Here is a 16,259-nt window from a genome sequence, read left to right on the forward strand (position 1 = left end):
GATAGTAGACAGAACAGGGAAGGGGCGAGCTCGGATAACACAGAGGTGAAGCAAATTTGGAGACGGGTTTGGAGCATGAAAACTCCAAATAAGATTAGAAATTTTGCCTGGAGGGCCTGCAGAGATATCCTTGCAAATAAAGTGAATTTGAAGAAAAGAATGATAACAAAGAATGATCTCTGCAGTGAATGTGGAAAGGAACCCGAAACTAATTGCCATATGTTTTGGTTTTGTGAGAAAGCCAAAGATATATGGGGAAATAGCAAACTAGTTTTCCCTTTTCACATTGAACCATGGTGGAGTTTCATGGATGTGGTGGGGCAGATTGTGAAAAGCAAAGTACCTGTGTCGGGGCTCTTGGAAACTACTATGACACTGTGTTGAGAGATATGGAAAAACAGAAATTCCGTCCAGCATGGAGGTACTGGTAGATCCGGAAAAGCCATTGTCCAACGGGCTTTAGCCTTAATGCAGGAGTACCATGCTGTAACAGAGGAAGCACCAACGCCCAGACCAACGGAGGCAGTGAAATGGCACCCGCCTGATCACCCTTGCTACAAGGTGAACGTGGATGCTGCTGTGCTAAAGGAGCTAAATGCCACAGGGATGGGGATGGTTGTACGAGACTGGGAAGGTAATGTGTTGACGGCAATGAGCAAGAGGCTTCCAGCTCCGTTGGCCACTTTGGAAGCTGAAGCAAAATCAATGGAGACAGCGGTCCTCTTCGCATGGGAGATGGGATTTAGGGAGGTTGTTTGTGAAACTGATTCTTTAGGCCTTTTCTAGATGCTTGCAGGAACCACGGAGGCACCCACCTGCATTGAAACTATTGTCACTAGTATCCTACTGTTAACCCAGAATTTTCGTTTTATTTCTTTTACTCATGTAAAGAGGCAGGGCAATAAGCCGGCCCATCTGTTAGCCCAATTTGCAAGACATATTGGGGACTTTGTGGTGTGGTTGGAGGAAACTCCTAGCCAAATTGAGCTCGCGTGTGCTCAGGATGTAAGCCACTTTTCTAGTAATGAATAAAGGAAAGCAGAGTCTTCCCATCAAAAAAAAAAAAAAAAAAAAAAAAACAAAACCATAATGAATTTTTGGATTATTAGTCCTTAATACCTTATTAGTTAACAAGATTCTTAGTTTATGGTTATGTAAAACTTATTTTTATTTTTTTTGTTTTTTGTACAAGTTATTTTCTAAAGAAAAATAAGTCAATAAAAATAAACTCATGCTAAGACGCATTTAAAGGAAATTAAGGGAACATGATATGCTTAAAATTTTTTTTTTAATAATTGAATAGTTGTTGTTAGTATTTTGATTGGTTTAACCTAACAAATAACTCATCCCCCCATCAATTGTCAACATGCGTTACCAAATAAGTGAGATTTATGTCAACATTAACACTTTTTGGAATGTGAGTAATTTTAAAAAATATATTTTTTTAGAAAATTATCTCATTTTTCTATATTTTGTAGCGACCTTAGAATGAGTTTGAAAATTATCTATTGACTTCTCTTATTTAATTTCACATAAATTATAGTTGTTTTTCAAAAACATTTAGCAAAAAATAACTTTATCTCATACCAAGATAAATAATGGAAGTTATGAGATAGATTTCTTTCTATCAATTTTTATCCGATATTACCAAACACGAAAAATGTGAAAAACTATCTTTATATAAGACTTTTAATTGAGTTTTAACAAACACCACACCAGTGTCACTTAACTAGTTTATTTATATTTGACAAGTCTTCCAAAACTTATTCCAAAGAATAATCCAATGAAATTCTTATCATCTTCCATAACTATTTCCTAAGGAAATAGGATGTAATAATTATTTTCATGTTTAGAGTAACTCTTTTTTTTTTCTTTTTTCTTTTTTGGCAATAAAGGAAATTTACATGGCCTTGTGGTGAGCACGAGACAGGCCAGATAAAATTCCCATTTTAGCAAGGTGTGTGGTGCGGTGATGACCTACCTTCTTTCCATGTATAGGACTGATGGAGTTGTTTCCTTGTAATAATTGAACTAAATAAATACTCACAGCTTGTCTCATGGTCATCCATACGCTGCTTATTGTGTCACAATCGTTAAGATTTGGTACTAATGATTCCCATCTGTTTTTTTTTTTGGCTGAAACTGATAATTCCCATCTCACTGATGGTCCTTGCCTCCTAGGAAGTAGAAATTGCTTTAGGACCTTTAAAAAATTTTCTTTATATATAAAATATATATTGTAGGGACACGGTTCTTTTGCGGCCCAATAATGATGTTGGGCTCGCACATGAAAGATCCCTCACAATATGATTCGTAGAGAGTGGGCCTGAAAAGCTCGCCTTTGGTCACGGGGCGATGTTCCGGTCTTGATTTTAGAGGAATTCCTGTAGAAAAAGGAGTTGGGTTTGAACATTTAAGCCCTACAGCGTCGCATCCTATGGGGTTGAACTCCTCGGACTTGATCCGAGGATCATTCAAGTCTTACCCCGGTTACCCAACGGTGGGTTTTTTCTGTGATGTGCATGTGTTGTTAAGGTGTTTTCACCCATGGCGTCTTTTTTCCTGGAGGTAGGATGGGAGCCCCCCTCCAGGTTCACTTACTTTTTCTTTTATACTAGTCTGCGTCCGTTGTCCTTCGTCCACGTATAGGGTCAACCTTTATAAGACTGATATTTGTCCCATCAGTCTAATCCCAAAATTGTTGGGGATGGTTGATAAAGCTGAAGAATACGACTCTGTTAGGTGCAGAGTCTTAACTGGGAAGGGTAGTAAGGATAACTTTCCCAAGATATTTTAGATCTCCTGACAAATTTGTTCCTTTACCTCTTTTTTACCCCTCTCCTCATTGGAGCTTTGGGTCTGCCGAGGACTAAACTGTCCTCGGCTGCATCTCCGGGCCATTTTTTGCCTTATATTTTTGAGCTCGGGCCATAACCTTTTTCGGTTTGGGCCTTTGGACTCTCCGTGAGCAAGTGGGCCTGACCCATAAATTATTGGGCCCCACATATATATATATATATATATATATATATATTTAAAATTTTTAAATCATATCTTCCATTCTATTTTTGCTGTAGATCATTCGGGCCTTTTTTGTTTGGGATCTTATAGTTTTAGATAGTTTATTTACATAGTATTCATAAAAAAAAAAAAAAAAAAAATGTAACTTTTATATTAAATATTTGACAAAAAGCTAAAGATTATTATTTTTTTTTTTAAAAGATAAACAACAAAAAAGCAAAAAGTTAAGCCAAATGCACACTTATATCTTAACTCCTAAGTGCATCGACCTCCAGTTAAATCACAACTCACAAGTGAAGAGAGTAAGGTTTTGTTCTTAGACTAACCATTTTTTCGTGGTGCTCACAGGGACCTTTGTCTATTTTGGAGTTATACTATCACTATGCGATTTTCATTATTTCACATCAATCTTAATTTTTGTGGCGAATGATGAAGGCGTGGATCACTTTGATTTCTCATTAACTTGTCTTTATTGTTTGTTTTGAATGAATGATGTGATGGATGAATACGTTTGTTTTTATTGACCTCTTTATTTCCGTAACCGGGTCTTAATTTTCATCTTATATTAACAGTTCATTCAAGTCAATGTGGCTAGCTATGGTGTTGTAACAATTGACAACTACTTCATTTATGTATAAGAAAAATTATTGAATACTTTGGAAATATCATCGTTGCGTACTTTCAACTCTCACATAAATTATAGTGTTATAGGTATACAAGTCACACAATTATTAATATTATCAATACATTGACATACATTATACATTACGTCTCATTAAAGAGAGGGTATTATATGTATTTGGTACATATATTTCCTCCTCTCACACAAGATGGACCATTGTTAATATTATCAATATATTAACACACGTTAGGCCTTAGGGGATTCACCCCATGTGAGAGAGATACATAATACATACGCTAAATGTGTGATAAATTTTTCCCTCATTAAGGAGGGGGTTCACTTCTTTCATTGAAGAAACAGTCCGAATTCTAGGCTTCATCCATGGATTCCAGTGAGTGCTTGGATCTTTCCTAATTTCTAGGCAATGAATATCTATAAATAGGAGTTAACTACTAGGCATTGAATTCCTCTAGTGGGACTAATAGGACCACTAGACCATTGACTATTGAGGAGTAACATTGGCTTTAAACCATACCTTGATCATATCAATGAGTCATGTATGATTTATGAATTCTTTCTTTTACTTCCACCACAAACAAGTAGAATCCTTTTCAAGTTACAGCTGAATGCTTGAATGAAATATGTTACAGAATATTGTTGCATAGTTAAAAGATTCACTTCTTTGTAGAGGAAAGAATGACAAGGAAGGGTACGTTTAATTGAGTAAATGAAAATTATGTTAGGAATAATAAAAATGTTTTAAGGAAACAACTACTAATATTTATAAGTTTAATTGTTACGTATGGAAAGTTTGGTTGGCACGTATGCTTTCATTGATGTCATAGACTGGGCATTGAGCAACCTGAGATTGCGATTTTTTGCACAATCAGCTGGTTGTTTTGGACTAACTGAAATGAAAGGATAACTTCAATAGGGAATTCCTTGTTTTTCTCCTAACCAGCTTGCTAGGCGTGCTGTGGAAAATATGCTATGCAGTTGGGGTGGGTTTTCATGAAATTCGTTAAGAAATGTTCATGGTTTTTCTGTGGGGATTCCCCTCTAACCAAAATTGAGAAAGTTGATGTGATTGACTATTATTAAATAAAACATAAGGAGAAGTCGTTTAAGACAATTTAGAAGATGGTTTATTAATTCAAATGAGAAAGCGAGTAGATGTGGAGAAGAAATATAATGGTGATTATTCAACTGTTAATGATTGTACATGTGTACTATTCAACTGTTAATAATTGAACATTATCGTGGTTAATTAGCTTCATTGCACTTTCAAAAGGGTCATCAATTACAACTTGGAAATTGATGTTGTCTTGTAGCTATACATTATTGTATAAGTAGATTGGGTGACGATGGGTTGTCTTTTGCAATAAGAACCAAGAAGCACACATACTTTGAGATGTCAACATTTGGTGATTTCCATGTGTCCATATTATAGTTTAAAGAATAATATGGCTTATCACTTTAGTCAATAGCTTGCCGTATTTATATCTTTGTTGCAAAATTGTGTGGTGCACTGAAATCTGAAATGCTCTTTTTTTACTACATTTTCAAAGAAGAATTGTTAGTCACATCTTTGGGGGTTTTTATCATGCTTGTTCTATTCTGTCTGCATCACACTTTTGGACCGCCATCACATCCTTCAGTTGAGAAATCCTATTTGTTCTTGTGGTATTAAATTTAGTTGCTTTTACGGCAATTCCTTTTATCTAGTTGGTGAAATTATTTATAACTTGTATGGTGTAGGACATTTTAGTTGTACCAAATATCCAAAAAAGTGAGACCATTTTAAAAATACACCCAATTATTGCAACCCGATACATTGATTCCTAAAGAAAACTCTGAGAATCCACTCACAAAAACCAACTTTGACCAACAGCAAATGAAACTTTTACAACAAAGCCAAATCCAACTTGGATCAGTTACATTTTGTTTGTAACTTTGTACACATTAGACTGCCAAAGCTTCCCTGGCACTTGTGCTCATATACATATCCTATTGCAACGTTGGAACAATATCTTAAATACTCGATTATTCAAATAGGCTTATTGTCTGATGTCATCTCTATATTAGTCTAAAGACTCTAAACTATGACTTCAGTCTTCATGTAAGATTATACCTCTGCACTAAACTTCAACACTTGATATGCTATTTGAAGCTCATGCAGATTGGAGGATTAATCTTGGCCAAAGCAAGGATTGATGCAGGGAGAATCCACAATCCATCTCCACATATGAAACCGGAAGCAACCGCAGGAACCATCAAGCTTGCCTCTTTGCTATTTAGCTTATGCCATACAAACACAATCAAACTTCCAACACACATATCAATTGCAAAGTAAGCACCAACAAGGAATGGCACAGCCATGGCCATTGGAAGTGGAACCCATTTCCCAACGTTAGTAGGGGTAAGATCTCTCAGCATGTTGGCAGCCATGGCAAAGGCAAAAAATCCATAACAAAGCTGCAAGCAATGATGGGGCAGGGCAGAGAAGCCTTCAACACCTAGAATTGCCATGTTGCGATAAATGATGGCATAAGGGGCTTTGTATTCGCCATTTGGGTTCCCAACATCAAAAGCCTTGTAGAAAAGAAAGAATGTGAGAGGAGCTACCACGCAGCCTATGGCTGTCCCAATAGCTTGGCTTACAAGCATTGATCGAGGGGAAGTGAGTGTGAGATGGCTAGTTTTTAAATCATGCATCAAATCAGAAGAGATGGAAACCATGGATTTAATCAGACCACATCCCACAAGTCCTGCAACCACACCATTATTTTTTCCACTCAAGGCAGCAAGCACAAAAAGAGCCACTTTCCCATAATTATAAGCCATGTTCATGTCAGTTAAACCTGCACCATAAGCATTGCAGAAGCAAAGAGAGGGTGCAAGAATATAGGCAACAACTACAAAATACCACTTCAACTCCGGGAACATGAGTGGAATCACAATGATAGCAACTATGGAGAAGAGTATATACCCTGTACATGCCACCCAAAATGGTATGCTGTCTCTTATGAATACCTCATTTCGTCGCAGCTCATCAAGAGGCTGATTCTGGTTTTCTGGCCCTGCAGTAGTAAAAGAAAACTGTGTAAAGGTTATACAAAAATGAAATCCTCACTGAAAGTGTAATTGCCCCATGAGGGTAGTTCCTTGAGTCTAAACACCAATTGCAGGATGCCAACAACTTAAACAATCAATTAAGTTGATTGCTAGAGTTCCTCAGTTCTTTGGTGATATGACTGCATCAGCATGCTAAGCTGTAAGTGTGTGGAGTATTTGGCACACCCAGGAGATGTAGCATAAGTGACCCACTTACATGTTTTAGGGCCCTTCTTGTTCACTCTGCCATGGATGTTTCTAGAGGTGAAATATAGTATCTTGAGAAAATTGTAGAGCCCATCCCCAAGGATCATTGCTATAGAAATAAAAACCTGCAACACACATGAGGAGATATAAGACTGGATTTGTCATATTTACAATCACTCTTCAATATAATTTAGGATTCTGCTTAAGCAATAGTCTTAAAAAGTCCAGAACCCAGACCTTGTAACCATTAAGACTCTTCATACTGCTTTCAGATAAAGTTTCAGGGAACCACTCTCCTTTGAGCCCCCTTATCAGTGGCCACATTATTCCCCAAGAGAGCACAGCACCAAAAAGCAACGACAAGTTCACAAGATGGGAACAGATCATTCCTGCTCCAATATAAGTCATACTGAAATCAAAGTAGAATCTGCAAAATTCATTTTCATTAATCAATGATATGATCACTCTCAGATAAGGCTAAAAGATATGCAGAGAAAAATTTGAAGAACGCACGAATTTTTCCAAGCTTGCAATCCAAATGTAGGGAACTGAGCAAATCCGCATGTCTCTCCAGCTGAATAGAACCATTGAAAGAAACCCCAAAGGAAACTCATCGAAAAGAATTTCATGAACCCATGAACCTGCTTCCTGCAAATAGGATTGAAACTTATTAAGAGTTGTTTCACACTTAAATTTGTTTTGAATTAATTTGAGACTAGAATTATAAAATCAATGCGTACTTGGCTATATTGTCTCCTTTAGGAGTATGAAAGCCATTAATAAGAACAGCAGTTGCAGTTCCACTTGGATATGGTAATTTGCAGTCTATTATCATGATCTGTAGAAGAACACAAATTCCATGACCAACCATTTCAAGTTCAGAAAGAGACAGAGAAACCTTGCCAGAAATTCAGATTATTATAATGCAAATGATCATATAGAATTATATATATAGATTTGGAGGACATCAAAACCCTTGAAAAATTAGCTAAACTCCCAATATTCCAAGGTCAATTTCTAATGAAAATAATATAAAAAACACAAAGTATACCTTTCTGAGAGGAACCAATGCCAACAGCCCAACAAAGCAGCTTACAAAGAGGAAACCAGTCATCCAACCAATCCCAGGCTCCTTGGTGTTAGGAGTATTCCCATCTGTATCAACCCCTGCTTGCTCATATGTCCTCCTATTCAAACCCAATAGATAAGATCCAAAACCACCTGCAATCCCATAATTGATTACATATAAAACATATGCAATAGTAACTTGTAAAATATCTAAATTAACAAAAGGCAAAAAAAAAAAAAAAAAATTGACTGTAAACAACAAAACAAGATCAAAATCACCAACCTCCAAGAGAAATGCTATAACATGCAACTGCACATGTCTGAATTATAGTGTTCTCCTGTCGAGTGAATGGAATTGAGACAATTCCAGCCTTCTCAAGTAGTGCAGTCCATGTTCTGATAAATACAAAGGCAAGGAGAGCAGCCGAGACATTGAGGTTTGGGACTAGACCAGTTGTGAGGTTTAGCTTCATCACTATCACACTATACATGATTCCAATAGCTAAGCTTGCAACAAGCCCTCTAATTGTAATCTGTCTCTTCCATGGGGCAATTCTCTTCACGTCTTCTGTCTCTTCACGAGTCTCTTCGATATCCTCTCTCTCAATGTTCTCTATCTCATTCGATTCTTCCTTGTTCATGTTCCCCATTTCAATTATCAAAATCTTCTACCTAGTCCTACACAATCCAAAAACAAAGAAAACATCAATAAAAAATCCAACTTGATGAGAAAACATTCAAGTAGACAAAATAGTACACATGAATGATCTTACCTTTGCTCTTCTTCTCTTCTCCTTTGCTCAAGAACAAAAAGGTCAGAACTTTGGAAAGCTTACAAAAATTCAAAACTGTTTCTTTGATTTCTACTTCCAAAGACCAATATATTGCCCGTGAGTGTTTGCTACCTTCTTCAATCTATACACCCACAAACCACCAGATGGGTAGTGGTGCATCTGAGCGTTGACTCACAAGAACCTGTCAAATAACAATACAACACCCACAAAACCCAATTGGGTTTTCAAATCCAATCACAGGAGTGTTAAGTTCCACACCAAAAAATGTGAGAACCACACGATTCCCTTATTGGGTCAGTCAGAGAATCTCCTTTAGACCAAGATTACTCCTACATGACAGCATTTGCAGCCAGATACCATCTTTATTTATATATGTTTTTAATACACCATGAAAATTCCATTACAGGATGAAAGGATGAGCACCACAGGCCTTACCATCAGCACAGCTCTGCATGTACTACAAAGAAGTACAACTTCCACAAGACGAGGTTTTTGTAGTACAACACCAAAACTTTCCAACTACAGCTTCATTGCATTGAACACATGTCCGGCTACAAAGGCTAAATCTTCTCGTTGACTCTTCTCTCTCATTGGAAAAGAGAAAAGTTGGTTATGATAGGAATTCAAGTGGTTGAAAAAAATGGAGTTCGGTTGGCTCTCCCTTTAGAAATTTCTAACTTTCGATGCTAGCACTCACTCACCTATAAAAGGACCAAAACAAGAACTTGAAGCATCACGCAAGCAACAGGAACTTCTCTTTGAACTCTTTTGATGGTCAACATTCCCACAAAGCGCACTAATATATTACAATTTTTTTTTTCTTTACACGATAGAATTTGTAAGTATATGTGTGGGAATATCTCATAGGTACTTAAATCTTAACATTTATACTCTCACACTTTACAAACACTAATTCTTTTTACACTAGTCAAAATCTCATGATTTATATTTCATAAAAATATACCAATTGTATGTAATTTTGAGTGTGTGATAATCATTGCTTTTGATAGAATATAAATGATAGGGTAAGATTTTTTGAGAAGTGAACATACTACGATGCAGACAATATCCAAAACTAAACACATATCTGAATTATATCATGTCCAATATAAAAAAGTAATAATATTGTACTTAGTTATACAATACATGTCCAAAATTTAACATGTATCTAAATCGTATGTTATACAATAAAAAGAAAAAAGAAAAATACCTTCACCTTTGTATATAATGATGTACTTATCTATAAACAAAGATTGTACAATATTTACGGTAATCGAGAGCCAGTGAAGTTGTTAGGTGGGGCCAAGAAAGTGTGTGGTGATTTTTTCATCTTGATCTTTTTTTTTTTTTTTTTTTTTTTTTTGTCTGATTAAGATCCGTTTATTTGGTTGAAATTGATTTTTTATTGAATATATTGTAGATAAAGACAAAAATTAATTAAAATAATATTGTAAAAATTTTAAACAGTATAAAAAAAATATAATAAAACCTATAAATAATTATAAAAATAAAATAAATAATAAAATAAGTTGACTTTTTATACTGAACCAGGCTCACCGTTATCGATGGGCATCCAATTGAATGGTTAACTTTACAAGTCACTTCTGTCCAGTGTCAAATTTTGATTGGATTTCACTACAATCGTGCCCATGAGGATAGAACGTCTCATCAACGCGCTTTGATGGAGAGAGTGTATAATTCGGTAGAATTATTTAATTCTCGCAGCACTTTTTAATGTGACTTTTAAAAAGGGATGTGTGGTGAGTAATTCTCGCAGCACTTTTTAATGTGACTTGTATCATATTTAACTTATTTAAGTAATTTAAATATGCAACTCTGTTTGGCAATGTTGTTCTACTAATATTGTTTAAATATTGTGTACTGCCGCTTGTGTGGTGAGGAAAGTTTTACTGTTCTGTCAAAGTACAAGCTTTTCCCACGTGTAGGTAGAGTGTAATTTTGCAGAATTGGTGGATTTGCTGAACTCTGATCGAATATGCTCCATAGAGGTGGCGTGGATTTTGGAAGGTATTATTATTATTATTATTATTAAGGGTAGTTTTAATTTTATTTCTTTTTCTAGTATTTTTTTGAGATATAATCGAGCTGTACTAACTTTAGCTAATGTTGCAAAAGAGAAAGAGGAGGTCATTGTTTGGTTAGAAGAATACTCCTATTTTCTTTTCTCCATTGTAAAAAGTGATATATATCAATAAAGTCTACTATCGTTTCTACTCAAAAAAAAAAAACATTGTTTAAATATTGTGAAAATATGTATGGATGAAAAAATATTACAGAAATATATGTTATGTTATTTTGAATAATAAAAATTGTTATTCAAATAACCTACCCTCAATTGCCTCAAAATTCAAAAGATAAGCAAACAGCCTCTCATTTCATGTGCTTCTTTTTCTTTTTCTTTTATTTATTTTACTATTTCTTATATTTATTTAAATTATTGATGATGCGATTAAATTTAAGTCATTCATTTCTTTGTTTTTATTAGGAGGAACATTTATGTATTTCAAAATAGATAGTATGATTTTAAGAACTCCATCATGGGATTACCTTATTAATAAGTTTAAAAGATCTTAATATGGGTTTAACGTATTCAGGACTCACATGTGAGTCATTAATTAGAGTTGACCAATTGGCCAAATGCTTAGGAATCAGGATAATGCCAGTACTTTCCTTTGTATTGTTGGTTTTGTTTAGAGATCCAATTCTTAAGGAAATATCATTTAAGTTTTTTTTTTTTTCAAATACAAATGTGTATATATATATATATATATATATTGTCCTGTTAACCTCTTAGGGCATTTGTTAATAGATTATTTTGAAAAAGATTTTATATCACTTTCATGATAAATATAAAACGATGTCAAAAAAGTCAGTTTTTTTTTTCTTTTTCTATAAAAAGTTTCTAAAAATATTCCTTAAATCAATGTCCTTAGAACATCTGTTAACTTCTCATTTTTATTTTATTTTATTTTTTTATGTGTATAGGTTTTTAAAATTATCATCTTTTGCATAGCTGAAATAAAATTGTGTATTTACATTTCAAATAAAGTAAATAGTAAATTAGGAAAATTATTCCCATCAAAAAAAAAAAAAGGAAAATTATTAATATTAGTCGTTAGTTTGTGCAATGCACGAGAAAGTTCAAAAAAAAAATTATATATGATCATATTACACTAATAAATAAATAAAAATCTAATTATAGAATTTGTATAAATAACTTACTTAATTTAATTAGTATAATTGTAATTTGTTTGGTGTTGATTTATTTATTTATTTTGTGAATCTTGTTGGTGTTGAGTTGATAGTGAATTCTAATTCTTTTTATTTTTTTACTTTTTTGAGAATCAAATTCTAATTCTCTTAGATTAACATAGTTTTAAAATGTTTGTAATTCAAAAAACCAAACTAATATAATAATGTGAAAATGTATATTTTCTATATTATTATATAGAATATAAATATAGATATAAATAAAGATAGATTATATCTATTGAATTTTCAAATAGTATCATAATTTGGGTCATCATATTATATATAATAAAAGTTGGGTTTAGACGTCGTAATTGCGCCACTTGGCTTCACTAAATTGTAGAAATTTTATTAAAATTTTAGATTTTTAAAGAACTAAAAAGAATAGTATACTATCAGAACTCTAATTTATTATTATCATTAAATAAAATTAGATTAACATTATTTTTTATTTGTTAGGATATATTTCTTAAATTAGGGGATAATATTTGACATACAAAAATTTAACTTAGATAATATTTATCATCTAATTAACATTATTATTTTTTATTTGTTAGGATATATTTCTTAAATTAGGGGATAATATTTAACATATAAAAATTTAATTTAGATAATATTTATCATCTAAATTTTAAAAAAAAATAAAAAATCTTCAAGAGGTGATTAATATAAATCTATCCCAATAAATAGTATATATCTCCAATAATTTGATAATCTCTATCTATCCCAAAAAACAGTATATATCTCCATTAATTTGATAATTTCTACGTTGATGACATTTAATATATATATATATATATATATAACAAAATTCCTTATAGCTATTAACCACGTTCTCTTTCTCTCTCTCTTTTTAAATTTCTTTTAAAATTTTTAAATTTTTTATATGTTACGTTATGTTGAATCAACTCTTTTTTTTCTTTTTCTTTTTTTCATTCTATTTATATGACCTTTTTTTAATTCCAATTTTTATGGGATAAAAACAAATACATTGATTAGATATTTTTAATTTCAATAAGATTTATATGAATTATATTTCAAATGGTACTCTACCAATATATATAACCCTATATATCCTTTTTGGAGTGAAACTTATTTCAATATGCGAATGTCCAAATCCCATGACAATGCAGGTGTGGGACCAGAGGATTTGTGACCCCGGCCCATTTTACATTAGGGCCTAAGGCCCGCGCCAAGGAGAGACATTGCCGAGGACATGCAGCGAAAGTCCAAATGGCCTGGAAATGCAGCCGAGGACGATCCTGTCCTCGGCATCCCAAAACCTAGAAGGGAAGAATGGCATGCCATCAAAGGCAACCCCCAAAGCGCTCCCAGAAGAAAGGACGAGTACAGTAGGACTCGCACGGGGTACAGTGTGGGAGCGGTTCAAGGAAAAGCTGTCACCTTCGCAATGAATACGCCAACAAACGTCTTGGCCACATTAATGGGAAAAAACCCCTGAACAGTGTGGTTTCGGTTATTGCAACTAACAGAAAATGGAGGAAGGCGGCTGATGGGACAAGCACTCGAGTGGTTACCTATCTGATCAACAGATAGAAGGTCAGGATCAACTGAGAGGGGTTATATAATGCAAGAATTCATCCACGCCAAAGAAGGAGGGCAAAATAAAGAGCATTATGTATCGTCTCTTGAACCATTGTAACCTAGTGTAAAAGGAATAATAAGAACATTAAACTTCTCGGACGAGGTCCAATGACCGGAGCCACACAGGCCGTGCCGAGGAGAACGTCTTCTTGGATATGCTCAGTTCACCCCTGTGCGATCATCATGAATACCATGACTAACGAGTGTACGTTCACCAGGGCCTAACCTTTTAGCCCACTCTCTACAAATTTATTGTTTGGGCCTTTAACGTTCGAACCCAATATCAATTTGGAATCGTTACAAATTGAGTCCTTACAATTGGTGCCATTTGTGGGGAGGCTTGTGCGTTGGTGCAGGCGACGGTTAGTCATGGTAAGATCAAGCCCTTGTCAACAAGGGCCCCTCGAAAGAAATAATTTTGGCAGTAGTGCAAGTTAAGCGAAGACCTCTCCATCATTTCCAGCAGCACGCGATTGTTACTCTAACTCAGCTCCCACTCAGGGCTACACTTCGAAGTGCCAGTGGCGCAGGCAGTTCTAGAGGTTTCTAACATCAAGTTTATGCCCCACACACATGCAAAGGGGCTAATCCTCGAGGGACCAGAAAATATAAGTGTTGGACAGAACCAATTTCTTGCATGGTCCTCGGACTCAAACCTATGGGGAAACCAACTACTTTCAAAAGAAAGTGTTAGACAGAACCAAGGTCTTACACGGTCCTCGGACTCAAACCTATGGGGAAACTAGTCACTAAAAAATATAAGCGTTAGACAGAACCAAGATCTTGCATGGTCCTCGGACTCAAACCTATGGGGAAACCAACTACTTCCAAAAGAAAGTGCTAGACAGAACTAAGGTCTTGCATGGTCCTCGGACTCAAACCTATGGGGAAACTAGTCACTAGAAAATATAAGTATTGGACAGAACTAAGGTCTTGCATGATCCTCGAACTCAAACCTATGGGGAAACCAACTACTTTCAAAGAAAGTGCTAGACAATACCAAGGTCTTGCATGGTCCTCGGACTCAAACCTATGGGGAAACTAGATACTCCAAGAAAATCTAAGTACCAGACGTGGCCTAAGAACACGCTCGGCACTTCGGATGACGCATTTAGCTCCCTAGAAATACGTGTAGATGCAAACTCAAAGCCCCATGGGCGCGCGCGGGTAAGTTATAATTCTGGGATGTAATTCCAAATATATCATATGCACAACCATTCATACATGTTAAGATAACTAATTCAAAAACCATGAGATTCGCAGTAATAGTAAATATCGGGAAGGGCAATGAGCGTATAATTTAAAGGAAAAAGGAAGAAAGGAATTTCATACATATGGTCAAAAAGTTTAGTTACAAGCAAATTCCAAGATCTTCAAAATAAAAGGGAAACTAATTAACAGCTAAACTAAAAACAAATACAAAAATTGGCCAGGGCTCCTATTTCTTCAATTCTGTTTTGGCCACTTCCTAGGAAGGTTGAGCAGGATTAGCCTCGGGACCCTGAGAGACATCCCCCTCCTGGGGAGGCCGAGCAGGATTAGCCTCAAGGCCCTCGGAGATATCAGTAAGGGGAATGGCCTGAAGGGGCTGAACTAAGAGGACCGACTCCTCGGCATCAGAGATTTTGAGCACTGACTGTGGACTTGGCAGTCTCTTGGGGCATCTCAGGATTCAAACTTCCAGGTGTTTCTGTCGCCCCATGAAGCTCTCCTCCCTTAATCGACTTGTCAGGAGTGAGAATAAGCTGAGCAGCTTTCAGCTAAGCAACTTCAATCTCCTGTGAACCACTCACAGCCTCGAAGCTGGCGGAGGCGGTTTCATGGATGGCCGGAGGATAGTACACCTTCTCCGCCTTCCAAAAGTCGGACGAAGCCTCCACCCCAGCTAATTTGAGGGCTTTATTCCAAACCTGGGAGCAGTATAGCCTGCATACTCCAGGGATTTGAGCTTTAAAGGTGGCCTGGGTATCAGCCACCCCCGCATCGTAAGCCTCCTCCTCGGCCTTGTCCTTGGAGGTCTCGGCCTCCATCTTGGCAAACTCAGCCTCAGTCTTGGCCCTCACAACTTCGTCCCTGGCCCATTCCGCGACGCCCTTGGCCCTCTCTGCCTCGGTCAGCTTCTTCTTTAAATCACCGATCTGCTCCTTGGCGATCTCCAATTGCTTATTGGCAGCAAGCAGGCGCCTCCTCTAGTCCTCGACCTGTTTTTGGGCACTGTCCAGGCCCGCCTCAGCACTATCCCTAGCTTTGTTCATCCCCTTTAAGTCCTCCCTGGCCTTCGCGAGGTCAGCCTCAGAATTTTTAAGGGTTCGCGCAGCCTCTATACGCTTATTACGCTCAAGTTTTACGGACTTACTCTGCCCTTTAGCCTCATTCTCCAGCCTATAGGTGGCCTGGACGGCCTGCCAATTGAAACAAACATATTATGAATGAAAATCTAGGAGCAAAGGTCGACAAAGTCATAGGTATTATGAGCCTTACCATGCCCAGGTATCTCTTCATGCTGAGGAAAATCTCCTGCATCCTTATATTCTTCAACTCGGTCATGTCAGTGGGGA

General features: G+C 36.1%; 1 protein-coding gene across 1 annotated transcript; it reads right to left on the bottom strand.

Moving 5' to 3' along the window:
* Window positions 1-5,450: 5,450 nt before the first annotated feature.
* LOC115960957 (metal-nicotianamine transporter YSL3) lies at window positions 5,451-9,602 on the bottom strand. The gene is made up of 8 exons (XM_031079996.1): window positions 8,806-9,602; window positions 8,316-8,710; window positions 8,016-8,185; window positions 7,705-7,802; window positions 7,478-7,612; window positions 7,202-7,391; window positions 6,975-7,089; window positions 5,451-6,723 (listed from the first exon to the last, which is right to left on the bottom strand). Exons 2-8 carry the CDS (start codon window positions 8,680-8,682, stop codon window positions 5,804-5,806), a joined length of 1,995 nt encoding a protein of 664 aa, XP_030935856.1. The 5' UTR covers window positions 8,683-8,710; window positions 8,806-9,602; the 3' UTR covers window positions 5,451-5,803.
* Between the last annotated feature and the right edge of the window lie 6,657 nt (window positions 9,603-16,259).

This window comes from Quercus lobata, chromosome 9, assembly GCF_001633185.2.
Source record: "Quercus lobata isolate SW786 chromosome 9, ValleyOak3.0 Primary Assembly, whole genome shotgun sequence".
NCBI lineage: Eukaryota > Viridiplantae > Streptophyta > Magnoliopsida > Fagales > Fagaceae > Quercus > Quercus lobata.

Coding starts and splice junctions, on each gene's coding strand:
- LOC115960957 (XM_031079996.1), bottom strand. CDS start 8,682: ATGGGGAACATGAACAAGGAAGAATCGAATGAGATAGAGAACATTGAG. Junction 7,613..7,704: donor AAAGGAGACAATATAGCCAA/GTACGCATTGAT, acceptor TCCTATTTGCAG/GAAGCAGGTTCATGGGTTCA. Junction 6,724..6,974: donor CAAGAAGGGCCCTAAAACAT/GTAAGTGGGTCA, acceptor TTACTACTGCAG/GGCCAGAAAACCAGAATCAG.